The sequence below is a fragment of the Rhinoderma darwinii genome, chromosome 1 (genome assembly GCF_050947455.1).
Source record: "Rhinoderma darwinii isolate aRhiDar2 chromosome 1, aRhiDar2.hap1, whole genome shotgun sequence".
Classification (NCBI taxonomy): Eukaryota; Metazoa; Chordata; class Amphibia; order Anura; family Rhinodermatidae; genus Rhinoderma; species Rhinoderma darwinii.
The window spans coordinates 333,805,293-333,824,787 of NC_134687.1; the positions used below are offsets into that span (position 1 = coordinate 333,805,293).

Sequence of the window (19,495 nt, forward strand, 5' to 3'; positions counted from 1 at the left end):
AACAGGTTGTTGATCCAGGGATTTATTCTGATTGCCATATTTGTAGTCCGGAAGGAATTTTTTTTCCCTAAAATAGGAAAAATTGGCTTCTGCCTCGTTAAGGTTTTTGTCTTCCTTTGGATCAACGTTGCAGGAGAATAGGTTGAACTAGATGGACTTAATGGGGCGGATTTTCTAAGACTGGTGTTTAATATGTCAGTGTTTGCATGAAGCCTGCAGGAATAAGATAGGGCTAATTTATTTCTTCAATCTTTTGTTGTCCATGCGCTAGAAATGGAAATCTATTTCCCCTTTAATTTATGCCAGCTTCTGGCATAAATTATATTAAATGTGTCGTGCTACGGGTGGCCCCGCCCCTTTCACTAAGCACCACCCATTTTTTCCAAAAGTCCCATTAGCGGCATAAATGCATGGAAAGTCGTAATTTTATGCATATTGCTACTGTTGATGCTACTTTTCTACCCCAGAAAACTGATGTAGAAAAGTTGATTAATTCCCTCAATGTCTTTTTTAAGCCTTACATACTATGTAATGACATACCTTTAGTGAAGAGGCCTCAAATACGCGGCCCCTGAAGCGGTCATCTGCGGCCCACTGACAGTGGGAGAGCAGGCCCTAGGATACCCCTCTGTATAGATTGCTTCATTGGGGCTACCTCTAGGAGTGGAATCCCCAGCCAGAGCGCTGTGGCCGGGGATTCCGCTGCTAGACTGGGCCCCTGACGTCACTCTCCAAATATGGACAGTGACATCAGTGGCTCCTCCTGGACTGGAATGCCTGGCCAGCGAGTTGCCGAAGCACTGGTTGGGGATTCCGCTGATAGACGAGGCCTCTGACGTAAATGTCCATATATGGACAGTGACGTCAGTGGCTCCTCCTGGATCGGAATGCCTGGCCAGCGAGTTGCGGAAGCACTGGTCGGGGATTCCGCTGATAGATGAAGCCTCTGACGTAAATGTCCACATATGGACAGTGACGTCAGTGGCTCCTCCTGGATCGGAATGCCTGGCCAGCGAGTTGCCGAAGAACTGGTCGGGGATTCCGCTGATAGACGAGGCCTCTGACGTAAATGTCCATATATGGACAGTGACATCAGTGGCTCCTCCTGGACCGGAATGCCCGGCCAGGGCATTGCTGACGCATTTGACGGGGACTTGTCTATATGGGGATATGTGTGGCACTATCTACAAAGGGGTGTGTGTGTGTGTGTGTGGCACTATCTACAAAGGGGAGTGTGTGGAATTATCTACAGAGGGCACTGTGGCATTATCTAGGGGGTGTGGCAGTATCTACAGAGGGCACTGGGGAATTATCTAGGGGGGGGTGTGGCTCTATCTACATAGGGCACTGGGGAATTATCTACTGGGGTGTGTGGCAGTATCTACAGAGGGCACTGTGGCATTACCTACAGAGGGCACTGGGGAATTATCTAGGGGGGGGGTGGCAGTATCTACAGAGGGCACTGCGCCATCTACAGAGTGCTCTGGGGCATTATCTACAGAGGGCACTGTGGCACTATCTAAAAAGGGGCTGCCCAATCTTGACATTCTTGCGTCTGCCAAACACTGCCAACTGAGCAGCTAGACTGCATTTAGCGACACTTAAACTGGAAAACTGGATTGTTAAAATAAGCACATGGAGTAAACTCGCAAATTTACGGTAAGTTTAAAACTAGCGGTATTATTATTGTAATGTAGTATTGTTATAGTAGTTCAATTAACAAATTGATTAACAATAATTTTGTATTTTATCAAACTTGAAAGTAATGCGGCCCTTCAACTTCAAATTATTTCTATATGCGGCCCATTTACCCGGCTGACTTCTTATTAATTAAGATGTCCAAATAATAATCAATGTAGTAAAATACAGCACCCTGAAAGGTGAGGCGTTTTGTGACATAGGTTTTTATTCTTGCTCTACGACTGACAGAACCTCTCATTTAATTTTCATTAGTAAACGTTACCCAACCTGATTGAAAATCATATGTGGCATAATTTATATAATTAAACATTGTATGAATAAAAAATGGCAGTGCTGCTTTCATAGATTATACTTACCATTCTGATAGAATACAACATGTACCCATAGCAATATGTGATAATGCTTACTGGGACTACTAGAAAAGCAAGGAAGAAGAGTAGTACAAAAGACACCTGGCTGGAATCTTCTGACGTCTGATCTAAAGAGCAATCTAAGCCATGGAGTTCCAGAGTATATCTGTTCCATCCAAGTAGTGGTGCAGAACTCCAGGCTAGTGAATATATCCAGATGTAAGATATTGCTTGCCATGACCATGGGAAATCAATGGCTTTGTTACATGCCACTTGAATGTACCGGCCATATGCAATCACTGTCACTGTAATAATTGACACATTACCTGTAAAGCAAGTAAGAACTGATAACTAATGCTATTAGTGATATTATATACATATACAAATAATAGGTCAGTGATGGCCAAACAGTAGACCACAATCTACCGGTAGACTTCAGAGCAGGGACCAGAAGATCTTGATACACCGCTTCTTCATGAAACACTTAAAGGCTATGTACACCTTTGAAATCTTTTTTTTTTTTTAAAGAGACACGCAGTACCCGCTGCCACTGAACACGTCCGGATACAAAGCAGCTGTATCTCAAAAAGTAAAAATTATTGCTCATAAAAAGTATTTTAAAAGTTGCACCAATCTCACTGATAGACATTTTTTGTTAAAAAAAATATTATTTTTTTTCAAAGGTGTGTATTTATTTTGACTCATTATGTATTTGGCATCATTGTGATAATAAGATGTGTTATCAGTGGCTTTACATAGGACTGCAGATAAGCAAACTGCATTCACATCATTAAAATACTGTTTTTAACTTACTTACCAAAGATATTTTTGCAGAATCCAACAAAAACACATCCCGTCTCATTCCAAATCCACCCTCTGTTTAAACATGAAGCAAAGTGAAAACTAAATCCAAAAATTGATAATAATAGATCGCTGAAGTTGATGTGCACCAGCAGAAGATTTGTAGGAGTTCTTAAAATTCGAAACTTAAAGTAAAGAATTAATATCAGCAAGTTATTACACAATGCCCAGATACCAACTGTAGCTACGATCAGAGCCAGGAAATCATAAGCGTCACGGGTGAAGACCTCCTTAGCGTGAGCCCTGCTTTCATTCCTGGTAATAAAACAGACATGCTGCAGTTGGCCATACATTACATCTTATACCTTTGAAGAATATTTGACCTTTCCTTTGTGAAAAAAAAAACACGTTACTTTGTACTCAATCCAGTTGTAAATCTTTGTCAGAAATGGATTAACTAGATTAGAGCAAAGGAATAATTACACACATTAGGATTAGAACCAGATAAGTAACCACTACCAAAGTATAGATATTTCATATTTAGAAACATACTGTCATAGACACTAAAGGCCCATTTACACTGACCAATGATTGGGTGAACGGGCGTTCATACGAACTCTCGGTCCCGATTATTGCCCTGTATAAACGGCAAAGATCACCCGATGAACAAGCAAACGCTCATTCATCGGCTAAACGCATCTTTTATGCAGCTAAAAAATAGTTGCCAGTCGGCAGCACATCTCCCTGTGTAAACAGAGATGTGGTGCTGACATAATACAAATACATGGGGATGAGCAATCGTAGTAACGATCGTTCCTCCCCATACTAAACGATCATTGCTCTGTTTAAAGTGAGCAACGAGTGGCGATTGACAAGATGTATTGTCGAGCGGCACTCGTTTTAAAAGTGGTAAGCACGGGCGATATATCTGCCCGTTTAAAACAAACTTAGGCCGGATTTGCGCGCGCAAAAGGTCCATAAAAGCTCCGTGTGTCATCAGCATATGATGCGTGGCTGCGTGATTTTCATGCAGCCGCCATCATTATGACACTCAGTTTTTATGTTTGTTAACAGAAAAGCACGTGGTGCTTTTCTGTTTTCATTCATAGTTTTGACTACTGTAGCGCGCGGCACACGGAAGTGCGTCCGTGTGCCGTGCGCGGTTTTCATGCACCCATTGACTTCAATGGGTGCGTGATGCGCGAAAAAGTTGCAAATATAGGACATGTCGTGAGTTTTACACAGCGGACATACGCTGCGTGAAAATCACGGACAGTCTGAACGGCCCCATTGACTAACATAGGTCCGTGCGAGGCGCGTGAAAATCACGCGCGTAGCACGGACGTATTATGCGTTCCTCTGAATAAGCCCTTAAGGGTATGTTCACACGCAGTGCTTTCAGCCGTTTTCCCGGGGCGTAAATGCCACGAAAAAAGTCTGACAAAATGGAAGCTCAACGCCTCCAAACATCTGCCCATTGATTTCAATGGGTAAAACGGCGTTTGGTTCAGACGGGGAGTAAAATGGACGCCCCGTAAAATGAAGTGCATGTCACTTCTTGAGACGTCTTTGGAGCTGTTTTTCATTGTGTCAATAGAAAATCGGCTCCAAAAACGGCCGCAAAAAACGTATAAAAAAAATGTTTGATTCTTTAAAATCGGCTGAAAATCAGAGGCTGTTTTCCCTTGAAAACAGCTCCGTATTTTACAGCCGTTTTTACTTTAGCGTGTGAACATACCCTAAGGGCCAGTACGCACGTAGCATAAATATGGCTAATTTTCCACAACGGAATTAGTTGTGGAAAATCTGCAGCAAATACAGTAGCAGCAAAGTGGATGAGATAAAACAAATCTCATCCACACGCTCTGTAAATACTGAGTGGAAAAACCGCTTAGAAATTGACCTGCGGTGTAGAGTTTTATTCCGCAGCATGTCAATTGTATCTACGTACAATTGATGAACAATTACGTACAATGGATGAAACGTCATCCCTGGAGGCCGGCCTGGGTGACGTCAGAGGGCCAGCCTCCTGGGATGATGCTTCTTCATCCCATGTGACCACCGCTGCAGCCAATCAAAGGCTGCAGCGGTCTCCTGGGATGAGAAGTCATCCCAGGAAGCCAGCCTGCTAGCAGCGGACATTCCGGGCGAAAAACTGCACCACAGTTTGGTGTGGTTTTTTGCCTGGAATTCCCTGCGGCCAGAGGCATAGCCAGGTTCTCCAGCACCCGGGGCAAAGATTCAGTTTGGCGCCCCCACCCCCAACCTCTTTCCCGACATCTCCTTCCCCCTCGCCATGTTTGTTTTCTCTATCAATCGACGTGTCATTTCTTTTCCACATCTCTTTTTATGTAACTCGAGCATAAAAACATTTGTACATTTTACAAGCAATATAGTTCTATACACAACACGAGAATAGTGCTCAGTACATAAATACAACCCAAGAACCAAACTCAATACATATATACAGCACTAGAACAAATACAGCTCAATTTAGTGCAACTCCTGACGTATAGTTTCACACTAAATTGTTTCCAGCTCCCAGCATGGCCCGAACAATGGTAAGGACATGCTGGGAGATGCTGTTTCACAAAAAAATAAATCATATCATAATCACACCACCCATCATCTCGCTGCAGATCACACAGTGACTACAGTACTGATTAGAGGCAGAATGAACATTTACATTAAGTGACTCACCGGTGACGTCTCATATTCTAGTTCTTTTTCTCCATCCGGTCCAGACCTCTATAACTTCTCCCGATCACAGCCCATTTCTGCAGTTTGCTGCTCTGATGTCTTCAGCTTCTCACTTTTCCTACATTTCTACACCTATAAGCAAAGATAAAGTTCTCATTATACCACATACTATACCCCTAAATATAATAGCGTACCATACACCATACACTGTGTCACACACACACACACACACACACACACACACACACACACACACACACACACACACACACACACACACACCGTGCCCCCTGTAGATAGAGCCCCCTTTAGATAGTGCCCCCATATAGCCCACCCCTGTATAGTGTCCCACGTATAGCTCCCCCTATAGTGCTCTACAGATAGCCCACCCCTGTATATAGCCCCCTGTAGATATAGCCCACCCCTGTATATAGTGCTCCACAGATAGCCCACCCCTGTATATAGCCCCCTGTAGATATAGCCCACCCCTGTATATAGTGCTCCACATATAGCCCACACCAGTATATAGCCCCCCTGTAGATATAGCCCATCCCTGTATATAGCCCCCAGTAGATATAGCCCACCCCTGTATATCATTTTCCACGTATAGCCAAACCCTGTATATAGCCCCCCTGTAGATATAGCCTCTAAGCAATAGTAAAAACTTCAGAGATAAGGTCATGTGACCTTATGTCTAAAGGTCCTTTTGCAGGACATATACATTGCAGTCTTGTCGCGTTTTTTGCCGCGATTCGCGGCAAAATCGCGACAAAACTACAATGTACCATGATAATTATAGTGCAGGAGGGGGTGGCAATGTACCATGATAATTATGGTGCAGGAGGGGGTGGCGCTGGCCCCCCCCTCTAAGTTGCACCCGGGACACATGCCCCGCCTGCCCCCCCCTAGCTATGCCCCTGCCTGCGGCGCACAGGATGGATACACGGCGTGCTTTCACGCAGCGTATCCATCCCGTGTGAACGCGGCCTGAGGCCTTATTCACACGAACATTGATTACGTCCGTGTGACGGCCGTTATAACAACGACCGTCACAACGACCTATGTAATTCAATGGGGCTGTTCACACGGCCGTTGTTTCAACGGACCGTGTGAAGGGTCTGTTAAAAAATAGGACATGTCCTATTTTTTTGTGCTTCATGCATCCCTCCATAGACTCTATCCTATGGGGGATGTGTGATAAGGCATCCCGCAGGGGTGCAGCACGGATGCACCTCGGACATGAAACCGTTACTTTTGATTTTGTTTTTTATCACACAGGATCTCTGCTTGCAATCAATGAATGAATATATTTTTGCTTAGATTCAGAATACTTTTCATAGCTGAGGGAATGCTACTTTGTTGCCAGTTCTGTGTATGAGAAATATATTAGTAGCAGAAAACTCCTGTTTTAAAATGTGTGCTACTATGTATCAGTGTAGTTAAAAAAACACTCTTGCCAACTCCCCCTTGTAATGTCTGAGAGACTCCTATAAAAAGGCAAGACCTCCCAGACTCTCAAAAGTACAGGCAATGCGCCCGTTGCCCAGCATCCTCTTTAAAATACAATCACCTCTTCCAGCGTCAGAACGTTTTTTGCAGCGGCACCCGGGCGTTAAGAGGACTGCAGGAACAGAGAGTCTTCAAGTCTGGTCTGAGGTCTGTCTTGCTTTAGGTAATCTGGGGTCTGTATTTGTTTTGGGGGCCTTGGGTCTGTATATATTGGTGGCGGTTTGTATTTGTTTAGGAGGTCTGGTAGGGGTATTTACTTGTTTAAGGGGACTTGTCTGAGGTCTGTATTTGTTTAGGGGCGTCTGGTCTGAGGTCTCTTTGTTTACGGGTCTGGGGTCTGTATTCATTTTGGGCTGTGATAAAAGGGAAGGTCATACGCACTATTTGTGATTTCAATGCCATAGGTTGGAGGAGTGTCCTATATAAAATGACGGGGCATGAGGGAAAAAAATTATGTTAATACACAACTTTTCCGAATTTCCCTCATGTTCCTTCTGGTAAGTAGTATGGTGAAGGTGTCTAGCTCAGGAGTGTATAGACTTGATACCTTTAGATAGAATTGTAGCGAATTCTCAGCTGTGGGAACAAGGAATAATCTGTCCGCACCTGAGTAGGTCCCATCAGCCTCTGGCCACCATAGCACTTGGCATGACTTATATAGCTATAGTTACACCCATGTGTGGGAAGTATTAGGTCTGTATGGGTTTTCAGCCCCTGGAAAGAATGTTTACATTCACTGAATGTAAGCAGAGATCTTGAAAATGGTAAAGAAATGCAACACAATGGGGCAGATTCATGAAAAGGGTCTAACAGAAAAACTTATTTTTGTTGCTCATAGCAACCAATCACAGCGCAGCTTTCATTTTTCAAAAACACTAAAAGAAATTAAAGCTGTGCTGTGATTGGTTTCTATGGGCAACAAAGACAGATTTTCTGTTAGACCCTTTTTATGAATCTTCCAAATGTATATTAGAAGTTTGCATCATATACGACTGGAAAATTGTCCTGGGGAGGAACGCTCCCTCAAGAAATTGAAATAATGGCCTAGGGTTATCTTGGTTTAAAATATGCTGGAATTCTTAAGATAACAACCACTATTGTCAGACATTCTTATACCAACTCTTAGTTCACCTAGTTTTTGTTTGCCGCAATTTGGCGAATTTTAAGTCACACCTCTTTACCATTAACACTTTAAAGTGTCTAGTGATGCGCAAACATCTGTTCTTAAATTAAATGAAAATGTGGCACATTTTTCTACACATTTTAGACACAGACAAAGTAGTAAATCTGCTCCATGATGTTAAAATGAATACATAGATACAATTTTATCAGTAATGCTACTACTGTGTCTAAAATATAAAGGGACAGATTTACTATTCAAATTAAGCCCGAATTCTGGCGTACATGCTAGGCGCCACATTTATTAACTGTTTTAGGCTGGATTCACACGAGCACATTACGTCCGTAAAGGACGAAACGTATTTCGGCCGCAAGTCCCGGACCGCACACACTGCAGGGAGCCGGTCTCCTAGCATCATAGTTATGTACTACGCTAGGAGTCCCTGCCTCTCCGTGGAACTACTGTCCCGTACTGAAAACATGATTACAGTACGGGACAGTTGTCCTGCAGCGAGGCAGGGACTCCTAGCGTCGTACATAACTATGATGCTAGGAGACCGGCTCCCTGCAGTGTGTTCAGTCCGGGACTTGCGGCCGAAATACGTTCTGTCCATTACGGACGTAACATGCTCGTGTGAATCCAGCCTTAGACACTTTTTTTCAGCATGCTCTACAAGTGGCTGTGACTTATCGGGAAAGAACATGTGGGCGTCGCATAAAATGACAATATCTATCAGAAAAGGGGCGTCGCTTACAATGTGATATTGTATGCCAAAATTGGGTTTCAAATTTTGGCACAAAAAAAATCATCTGGATGTGACAAATTTATCATACACTACTTTTAATGAATTTGGAGCTATTTCTGACTGCCTTGTCTAAAATTTAGACCGTATTAGTAAATCTACCCGATTTGTTTTATTGTGTAATAGCGATGCAAAGCAAAATTAAGGGCAATTGTGGACAAATTATTATACAATATTGTGAGAAATATACATATTGTGACATCATGCTCAGTCCTAGAACTACAGGTGACATTCTAACTGCAAACTGACACACAAAATGGCATCTGAGGTAGATAATCCATCTCACCTCCTCGATAGGACCAACTTCAAGTCTTCCTTGGAAAAATTTCAAAGATTAGTAAGATTAATAATTGCCCAAAATAATCTGGATAGGTCTGAAACTAATATTAACCAAGAAGGCAAGTTAATTTTTAATAATAGATATTGACCAATAATGGTATAAAATTACAGTACAATTATTTAATGCAGCACAAGAGAGTTTAGATTAGTTTAGTTCTTAAAACACCTTCCACCTGTATTAGGCTTCGTTCACATATCGGGTCGGGCTCTATTCTGAATTTCCGTCTGAGGTTTCCATCAGAATAGAGCCCTGACTGACACAAACGGAAACCATAGGTTTCCGTTTCAATCACCATTGATTTAAATGGTGACGGATTCGATGGCAATGGTTTCAGTTTGTCCCCGTTGTGCAAGGGTTCCGTAGCTTTGAAGGAATGAATAGCGTAGTCGACTACAGTATTGATTCTGTCAAAACGACGGAACCCTTGCACAACCGAGACCAACAGAAACCATTGGCACCGGATCCGTTACCATTGAAATCAACGGGGATGGAAGCGGAAACCTATGGTTTCAGTTTGTGTCAGTCAGGGCTCTATTCTGACGGAAACCTCAGACGGAACGTCAGAATAGAGCCCAAACGGATATGTGAACATAGCCTCATACTGTCAATTGTCGCAGATTTTTGTGCGCAACAAGCATAAAAAAGCCACAGCAATTCCGCCACGTCTAAATGTTGCCTATTTCTTTACATATACAAATTAAGTACTATTCTGTATGCATAGATCACAGGTGATACTATTCCTTTACAAAGCCGTTCTCTCATGTATCTATGTTTTTTTTATGGTACGTCATTAAAATCCTATATTTTATGTGCTTTTCCTAGATAACATCAACTATAGTCAGTTTTATAATATTGTTATAAGTCTTTTTGGACATAGCTTGAAAGCTCAAGAGATTAAAGCTTTTTATAGGAAGATTACTAAGCACCCAGATGCTCCGGTTGACTGGACTGAGGCAAGTAAATAATTTTTTTTATTTTGGAAAACAAAAAACAAAAAGATCCAAAGTCATGAGAAAATGAGGAGAAATAGCTATATTTAAAGCAATTATCGAACAAAATTACAACATCTCACTTCCATACCAATATATATTGTTGTTGAAAGACTTTTTTTAGACTATGGTGAAGTGTGATTTAATTATTATGTACTCTTTATTATACACATTTTTCCTTTACAAACGGGAGCATTTTGATAATATAAATGCAGGTAGGAATGAAACTAGACTTTCTTTGAGTCGGGGAAAATATTAAATTTGGTGCCCCTCCCCCTCCGCTACAAAAGGATATGCTGATGTGCATACATGGATTTGTTGATCAGCAGCCGCCTGTGACTGCCTGGCACTGCTGCTGCTGGGTGGTAGCCCACATTCTTCCATAATGCAAAGTGAGTCTACTGCCAAAATAGTTTGCATTCTCATTATTATTAAAACTTTTGCTTCTATTTCGAGTGGCACACCCACTATACTTAGCACCTGGGGAACATGCTCAGCCCCCTAACTACACCTCTGTAGAGGAGGTTAATATACCCCACTGTTGACCTATAAATCCACCAGCAGATTATAGTCTGGGAATGGGACATAAGCTACAAGGTATTGGTTGTCGGGCAAGGGACTTGCAGACAAAGGTGTAACTTGGGCTCCTAACATTTCCATACCATTTAGGGTATGTGCACACACACTAATTACGTCCGTAATTGACGGACGTATTTCGGCCGCAAGTCCCGGACCGAACACAGTGCAGGGAGCCGGGCTCCTAGCATCATAGTTATGTACGATGCTAGAAGTCCCTGCCTCGCTGCAAGACAACTGTCTCGTACTGAAAACATGATTACAGTACGGGACAGTTGTCCTGCAGCGAGGCAGGGACTCCTAGCATCGTACATAAGTATGATGCTAGGAGCCCGGCTCCCTGCACTGTGTTCGGTCCGGGACTTGCGGCCGAAATACGTCCGTCAATCACGGACGTAATTAGTGTGTGTGCACATACCCTAATAGTACTCCTGTCTTCTCTTGTGTCAGAGAGGCCTTTGGGAAATTTAGAATTTCTAATTTTCTCTGCTGTAATATTTTCTCACTATTACTTGGGGGCGGATCTAGGATTGAAATCCGGGGGAGCGGCGGAAAAAAGTGGCAAATCTTGGTTTGTTTGGTTATGCCCCTTGCTACTCGCTTAAAGCCACTCGATAATCAGAATATGTTAATACGTATAAGAGCAGCACAGTATGAGGACTGGTCCGCTCTTCTATTAGCCACAAAAAATATTGACTATAAGGAGTGTTCAAAAAAATCCATTAGACTCATAGTTATGAGTCAGGTGGTTTCATAAGGGGAGCGATCCCCCTGCCTTCTCCTGCCCTATTCACAGTGATTGACGGGTGTTGTATATGCATATACACAGCAGTCAGCCATCAATCACTGTGAGGAGGGCAGGGTCAGTGCTGCCTTCGTGAATACATCATACTCATAACTATGAGTCCGGTATATTCTCTGAACACTCCTATTAGTCAAACGGCACAATTTTTTTTTGTGCAGTTTTTATGGTAATAGGAGAACAGACCTGTACTCACAGGTCTGCATAGTCTGATGGCAGATATGTAAGCCACACCGTCAACACAAGAAGGAAAATAAAACTGCCATACAGTGACCATATAGTGGTCAAATACCAGTCCTACACTGGCGGTTTGCAGAGTATCATCTCACTACAGTCTATCAAAGTAAATATAGTATTGATCAGACACAGGCAGAACAGACCACAATGAAATCCAGTACACAATGAAGCCTTCTCTGATTGTAGTCCTTCACTTTCCTTTTCTTCTCCATCCGACCCAGACCACTATGATTATTTCTCCTGTCAAATACTGTTTACTGCACAGACATCTTTGGCCCCTCGTTTCTACAGCTCATTCCCACCCTCTATAGCAATACAAATTCAGACCCCAGATCAGACCCATAAATAAATTCCGACCTCATAACAAACCCCTAAATGAATCCAGACAGCAGAGCAGACCCCTAATTAAACTCTGAACCCAGACCAGACCCTAAAATTAACATAGACCCCAGACAATAGCCCTTAATTAATTTTAGACCCCAGATCAGACCCCTAAATTAATTTCAGTCCCCAAACTAGACCCCTTAATACATTTCAGACACCAGACCAGACCCTAAATAAATTTCAGACCCCAGACCTGACCGCTACTTTACTTCAGACCCCAGACCAGATCCCTAAATACATTTCAGAACCGAGACCAGAACCGTGAATACATTTCAGACCCAATACCTATCCCCCAAGACCCCTAAATACATTTCAGAACCCAGAGCAGAGTCCTTAAATAATCAGACTACAGACCAGACCACTCTATATAGTTACTTCTTCTTGCTCTTGACTCCTTTTCAGAATTGGGCACCGCTGCAGACAGGGTCCTGACACTGGACAGAACCCAGTACATCAGTGCCCAGAGGTAAAGAAGAGCGGGGGAGAGGTTAGTTTTCCGGCCGTTATGTATTGTAGTAATCCAATACTTAATGGCCGATTAAAAACAAAACGGGACTACTGCTACTTGATAAGAATGTGAATGGTAATGAAACTATATAATGGAATTGCTATTTATTCACTTTAACATCTTTGGTGAGCCTACAATTAAAAAAAATAGAATATGGTCCTGTACAAAATTGCTGTGTTTCTAGCTGAAAATACATTTTTGGAAATCTATATGTATTTATCTTTTTTTTTTTTTTAAGCTCTTTGGCTGCTTTCATAGACATGAGGATATCATTGCTGCACATTCGGATCCGGAGAATACAGTCTTTTTTCTGTCCAAGAGAGAAACAATTAAAAATGCATCAGGTAATAAATTCTGAGATCCTGCACAGGCAGGTGGCATAAGATGTCACTTAAATGCATACCTTTTTTTTTTTGTATAATACATCTCTATAGAAAAAAATGTTTAACAATACAAACGAAAAAACAAAAGGACTCAAAATATTACAGGCTAACACAATATTACAAAGTGAAACATAGAGACAATAAATATCAAAATGGAATCAATAACATAGTGCCCCTCTAAGATGATAAATGGGGTCAGACCTACAAGCAGGCAACGATGGCAATCATATTGTTCACATTGTAACATAGTTGTATTAAAATGCATATCTTTAAAGGTGTCGTCGTGTTAAGGTAACCTTTATTCACATCTCTTATTCGATCATAAGGGGGATTGGAAAATATGTTACATTCGTAAATGTGTTTTGGAGTTCGGTATCAGAAAAGCAGTATTTTGACTGAAAGATATAATAAGAAATTATTTAGCATAGAATATTGATCTTAAAAATGACAAGGTGCTAAAAGGTGCACATTCACTTTATGAGTGATATTCAAAGAGTAACTCTAGTCCAAATTCATAATTATATCAGTACTATCAGGAAATATTGATACATGTAATAGTTAGGAGAACATTCTAAAATAGAGCCTTCAAATCTGAACAATGCCCCAGGATGATGGACAGGTATGAAATTCTATACAGCCCATATCTATCTAAGATTGGTTATAATGTTGTGTGCAAGGTTGCTTATACACAGTATAATTTTCATGCAACATGGTAACAGTTTGGTTCTTGTTAAATGTGTACGGTCTGAAAAATGTTGTCTTTATAATATAGTTGTACAGAAATATGCTATAAACATATTTCTGCAAGTTGTGTTGAAGACAGTTCAGCAAGTCTGGATTCTCAGTCTTGGCCTACATTTAAGGGCAGATTCACACGAGCGTTGCGTTTTTGCGCGCGCAAACAACGCAGCGTTTTGCGCGCGCAAAAAACATTTGACAGCTGCGTGTGTCATCCGTGTCTGATGCGCGGCTGCGTGATTTTCGCGCAGCCGCCATCATAGAGATGAGGCTAGTCGACGGCCGTCACTGTCCAAGGTGCTGAAAGAGCTAACTCTTTCAGCACCCTCGACAGTGAATGCCGAACAGAATATCGCAAAACCTGTAGAAAAAAAAGAAAAAGTTCGTACTTACCGAGAACTTCCCGGCCGTTGCCTTGGTGACGCGTCCTTGGTGACGCGCCTCTCTTGACATCGGGCCCCACCTCCCTGGATGACGCGCCAGTCCATGTGACCGCTGCAGCCTGTGCTTGGCCTGTGATTGGCTGGAGCTGTCACTTGGACTTAATTGTCATCCCGGGAGGTCAGACTGGAGGAAGAAGCCGGGAGTTAGCGGTAAGTCAGAACTTCGTTTTTTTTTTTACAGGTTCATGTATATTGGGGAACGGAAGTCACGGTCCATGGTGCTGAAACAGTTTAACTCTTTCAGCACCATGGACAGTGACTATCTCCTGACGTCGCGTACCGATAATTTTTTTGCCGGGTTCGGCCAAAACGAACCGGTGAAGTTCGGTTCGCTTGTCCGGCTTCGCTCATCGCAAAGACACTCCGTTTGGATGTTCGGAAACAGAAAAGCACGTGGTGCTTTTCTGTTTTCATTCATCCTTTTCACTGCTGTTGCGCGAATCACGCTCGTCCCACGGAAGTGCTTCCGTGTGGTGCGCGTGGTTTTCACGCACCCATTGACTTCAATGGGTGCGTGATGCGCGAAATACGCAGAGTTATTGAACCTGTCGCGCTTTTTGCGCAGCAGACAAACGCTGCGCAAAAAGCACGGACTGTCTGTACTGCCCCATAGACTTGTATTGGTCCATGCGTGCCGCGTGAAAACCACGTGGCCCGCACGGACCGAATACACGCTCGTGTGAATCCCCCCTAACTATAAGGCCTTATTCAGACGAACGGATAATACGTCCGTGCTACGCGTGTCCTATATTTGCCCGTTTTTCGCGCTTCATGCACCCATTGAAGTCAATGGGTGCGTGAAAACCACGCACGGCACACGGACGCGCGCTACAGTAGTCAAAACTATGAATGAAAGCCGAAAAAAAAACACGTGCTTTTCTGTTTACAAACATAAAACCAGAGTGTCATAATGATGGCGGCTGCGCGAAAATCACGCAGCCACGCATCATACGCTGCTGACACACGGAGATGTTATGGACCTTTTGCACGTGCAAAACGCTGCGTTTTTTTGCGCACACAAAACGCACACGCTCATGTGAATCCGGCCTAACAGGGGGTGCATAGTTAAACATATTACAAATCACTGACTGGTATTTATGGTTCAGTAGTTAAACGCTAAGATTTCTCATTAACAGGTGGAGGAAAAAAGATGCGAGATACTATACAATGCATTGTAAAAGTACCGCTATTAGATGCTGTTTTGACTGTTTCGCAATATGGGACCATATCCCTGTTTAATAGCCAGGTATAGTAGTGGTTATCTATCTATCTATCTATCTATCTATCTATCTATCTATCTATCTATCTATCTATCTATCTATCTATCTATCTATCTGTCTATCTATCTCATATCTATCTATCTATCTATCTATCTATCTATCTATCTATCTATCTATCTATCTATCTATCTGTCTGTCTGTCTGTCTGTCTGTCTGTCTGTCTGTCTGTCTGTCTGTCTGTCTGTCTGTCTGTCTGTCTGTCTATCTATCTATCTACAAATTATTTTTTTCACTTGAAGCTTTGAGTTGCTGCCTGACTCTGTATATACCTACCTATCTATCTCAACATTTGAAACCCCATTCACATTATAGTTTTAAGCCCCACCCCCGATCCGCCCAAATAAAACCTTTGGAATTGTCAACTTAGATATCTGCATAAACCCCACCCTTTTTGGGGTCCATTTTGCGGGACAGTCCCACAAAAAATTTGACATTTAGGAGGTAAGTCTATCTATATATGTATTTATCTACAGTGTCAGACTGGGGTTGCCCCATAAATACAGAACCTGTGCACATCCACTTTTTAATTCTATTGTAACCTTTGTTGTTATCATTGCATATGCTGGACATATCATCATTAAGGTCTTATAGGTCATTTGTGACTCAACTCATAAGAAATAGAACCTAGTGGAAAGTGATTGCCAACAAAGTTAGCTCCAAATGGGGTTGTTTTGTGCTGGAGATTTGGGACAAAGTATTGGGTCAGAGCCTCAATAGGTGGTGGGCCAGTCAAACCAATCTCATATTCCTTGCTGTGTAACTAAGCTGGCTGGCCACAAGACGGCAGAACTAGACTTCACCTATGGCCCCATGCCCACCTCAGTTTTTTCCTTCAGGGTGCTAGCCGTTTTTCTTACGGCTAGCACCCTGACCCATTCATTTCAATGGGGCCATGCACACTTCAGTTTTTTTGACGTTCCTCTGTTCCAATCCAAAGTAGAGAATGTCCTACTTTGGTCCGAGATTTCGTGACCGTGAGGCCCATACAAGTCAATGGGGCCGTCAAAAAACTGAAGGCACACGGAAGGCATTCGTGTGCCGTCCGTGTGTGATGGAGCCGTTGCCTAGCAACCGCCGGGTGGGCAGTAAAACATAACAGAAATATTACACTACTCGGCAGCCACTTGTCTCTATCAATCACTGATAGAGAAAAGAGGCTGCTGATTAAAAATAAAATAAAAATCAGTTCATACTTACCCGGTCGTTGTCTTGGTGACGAGTCCCTCTTCTTCCTCCAGTCCGACCCTCCAGAATGACGCGGCAGCCTGTGATTGGCTGCAGAGGCCGCTGCAGCCTGTGATTGGCTGCAGAGGCGGTCACGTGGGATGAAGCGTCATCCCTGGAGGCCGGCCTTCTGACGTCATCCTGACGTGCGTGACCGCCACTACAGCTTGTGATTGGCTGCAGCGGCGACATGGATGAAACGTCATCGCTGGAGGCCGGACAGGAGGAAAGTAAGTATGACATTTTTTATTCTTTTTTTATTTTTTTTATTACATTAAAATTGTATTTTCTGAGCGCCGAGCATGGTACTGTCCAGGGTGCTGAAAGAGTTACCGCCGATCAGTGCAGCCCATTAACTCTTTCAGCACCCTGGACAGTACCATGCTTGGCGCACGGAAACACGGAGTGCACACGGGAGTGCACACGGCCGATAAAACGGACACACGGATCCGTCAAAAATGGCCGTGAAAACCGTGTCGGAAGTGTGCACGAGGCCTAAAGCATTCCCAGGGACTTTCAGCGTCTCCCAGTACTCAGATATCCCCTGGGCTTACAGTAATGCCAAAATGAGAGCCAATCAAACAGTCAAAGGGAAGGGAAATATGGAGCATGTATCACAATTCTAGCAAGCAAAAGGAATAGATGGAAACAGGAAATCATCAATTGAAGACAGGGATGGTAACAAGATGATGATGTCAGACAGATGATAAAAAAAAATGAATAATCAGTGATAATAAAAGTTATATGATGGTAACAAATGGATGAAGGGCAGCGAAACTATGACATGGCAGAAAAGTGAACAATAGACACAGGATAAAACTGAACAACTAAATAAGAGCATACAAGGCACTGAAGCAAACAAGGACTGAGAAAATATAAGACAGAGCTTGAAAAACACAAGACAAGGCCGGTAACACACTATCTCCATAGAGTACAGAGAAGCACAAAGCAAACGCACATAACATACAAAATCACCGGCACCATACTGCTGGAGCCAGTGATTCTTAACCCCTTCACGACATCCGCCGTATATATACGGCGCACGTCGGGTGGAACGAGCGTGTCGGCTGTAATTTACAGCTGATACTTCAGTGTAATGAGCGGGATCCCGCTTGAGCGCAATCACACTCATTTAACACGTTAATATCGACTGCATCATTAAATGGCTAGAAACAGAGGGGCAGCACCCTGTAATGTTGTAACGCCCCCTCACGATGCGATCGTGGGGTGCCATTGGTTGGCATGGCAGCCTGGAGGTCTGAGGAAGGCTCCCAGGTCTGCCATCTTCATACTTCTATCATAGGAGTGTGTCAGTATAACTATATACTGCAATACATTAGTATTGCAGTATATCATGCAAGCGATTCAACGATGGCTAGTTCAAGTTCCCTAGGGACTAGTAAAATAAGTTAAATACAGTAAAATAAAGTTTTTTTTTAATAACAGTTATAACATAACTGGTATCGACGCGTCCGTAAAAGTCTAAACTATTATAATATATAATTATTTAGTCCACGCGGTGAACGCCGTAAATAATAAAAAATGTAACCACTGGAATCGCTATTTTTTGGTCACTTCATCTCCCACAAAAAAATGGAATAAAAAGTGATCAAAAAGTCTCAAGTACCAAAAAAGGGTACCAATAGAAACAACAACTTGCCATGCAAAAAATAAGCCCTCCTAACACTGAATCGACAGAAAAATAAAAAAGTTATAAAACTCAAATGTTATTGTTAAAAATCAGTTTTTTGCTTGTAAAAGTAGTAAAACATAAAAAAAATATATAAATGTGGTATCACTGTAATCATGCCTTTTTTACCGCTCGGTGAACGCCCTAAAAACCAAACCTCCTAAAGATTGAGGAGTCACTGTTTTTTCCTATTCCACCGTAGAAATAATTTTTCTAGTTTCCCACTACATTACATGGTACAATAAATGGTGCCATGAAAATCTACAACATATCCCGCAAAAAATAAGCCCTCATACGGCAATATTGATGGAAAAATAAAAAGTTATGGCTTTTGGAAGGTGGGGAGGAAAAAACGAAGGTGAAAATCGGAAAAATGACTGCGGCGGGAAAGGGTTAAAGAGGACCTGTCACTACTCATGACATGTCTGTTGTAGTAAATACTGGTATTCTTTATGAAATAACAATTCTGGGACATATTTTCTCATAACTCCACATTGTGCCATTACTCTGTTATTCCTCCTGAGTATATAGATAAATAAATTGCTAACTAGGTGTTACTATTCCCCTTGTCAAAAGGGTGTGTCCTACATAGTCTTAGGCTATGTTCACACGTACAAAAAGAAGTGGCTGAAAATTACGGCGCTGTTTTTAAGGGTATGCCCAGACGTGGCGGAGTTCTGCATACACTGTCCGCATCAATGCCGCACAGAATCTGCGTTGCAGATTCTGTTGCGGCTTTGCCTAAAATGGGCATTAAATTGATGCGGACTAGCCGTTGCGTATTGAGGGGAAGAGGGCTTCCCTTCTCTCTATCAGTGCAGGATAGAGAGAAGAGACAGCCCTTTCCCTAGTAAAAGTAAAAGAAATTCATACTTACCCGGCCGTTTTCTTTGCTGACGCGTCCCTCTTTCGACATCC

General features: G+C 42.6%; 3 protein-coding genes across 4 annotated transcripts in view; 1 reads left to right on the forward strand and 2 right to left on the reverse strand.

The window, feature by feature from the left end:
• Positions 1–19,495, reverse strand: part of ACO1 (aconitase 1) — a 254,019-nt gene that overhangs the window by 168,714 nt on the left and 65,810 nt on the right. The gene's annotated exons all lie outside the window — the stretch shown is intronic.
• Positions 1–19,495, reverse strand: part of OPN3 (opsin 3) — an 89,765-nt gene that overhangs the window by 4,457 nt on the left and 65,813 nt on the right. The window contains exons 2-4 of one of the 2 annotated variants that reach the window (XM_075825665.1): positions 5,553–5,684; positions 2,869–2,927; positions 2,058–2,377 (exon numbers count right to left, since the gene is read on the reverse strand). In XM_075825665.1, coding sequence (XP_075681780.1) covers positions 2,058–2,377; positions 2,869–2,927; positions 5,553–5,566 — 393 coding nt within the window. In that variant the 5' untranslated portion in view covers positions 5,567–5,684. Of the gene's footprint in view, positions 1–2,057; positions 2,378–2,868; positions 4,356–5,552; positions 5,685–19,495 lie in introns of those variants that run through there. The other variant, XM_075825664.1, reaches the window with a different exon arrangement.
• Positions 9,240–19,495, forward strand: part of WDR64 (WD repeat domain 64) — a 66,955-nt gene continuing 56,699 nt past the window's right edge. Inside the window, exons 1-4 of the mRNA XM_075858913.1 lie at positions 9,240–9,381; positions 10,146–10,276; positions 13,058–13,163; positions 15,520–15,629. Of these exons, the coding sequence (XP_075715028.1) occupies positions 9,240–9,381; positions 10,146–10,276; positions 13,058–13,163; positions 15,520–15,629 (489 nt within the window). The remainder of the gene's footprint in view (positions 9,382–10,145; positions 10,277–13,057; positions 13,164–15,519; positions 15,630–19,495) is intronic.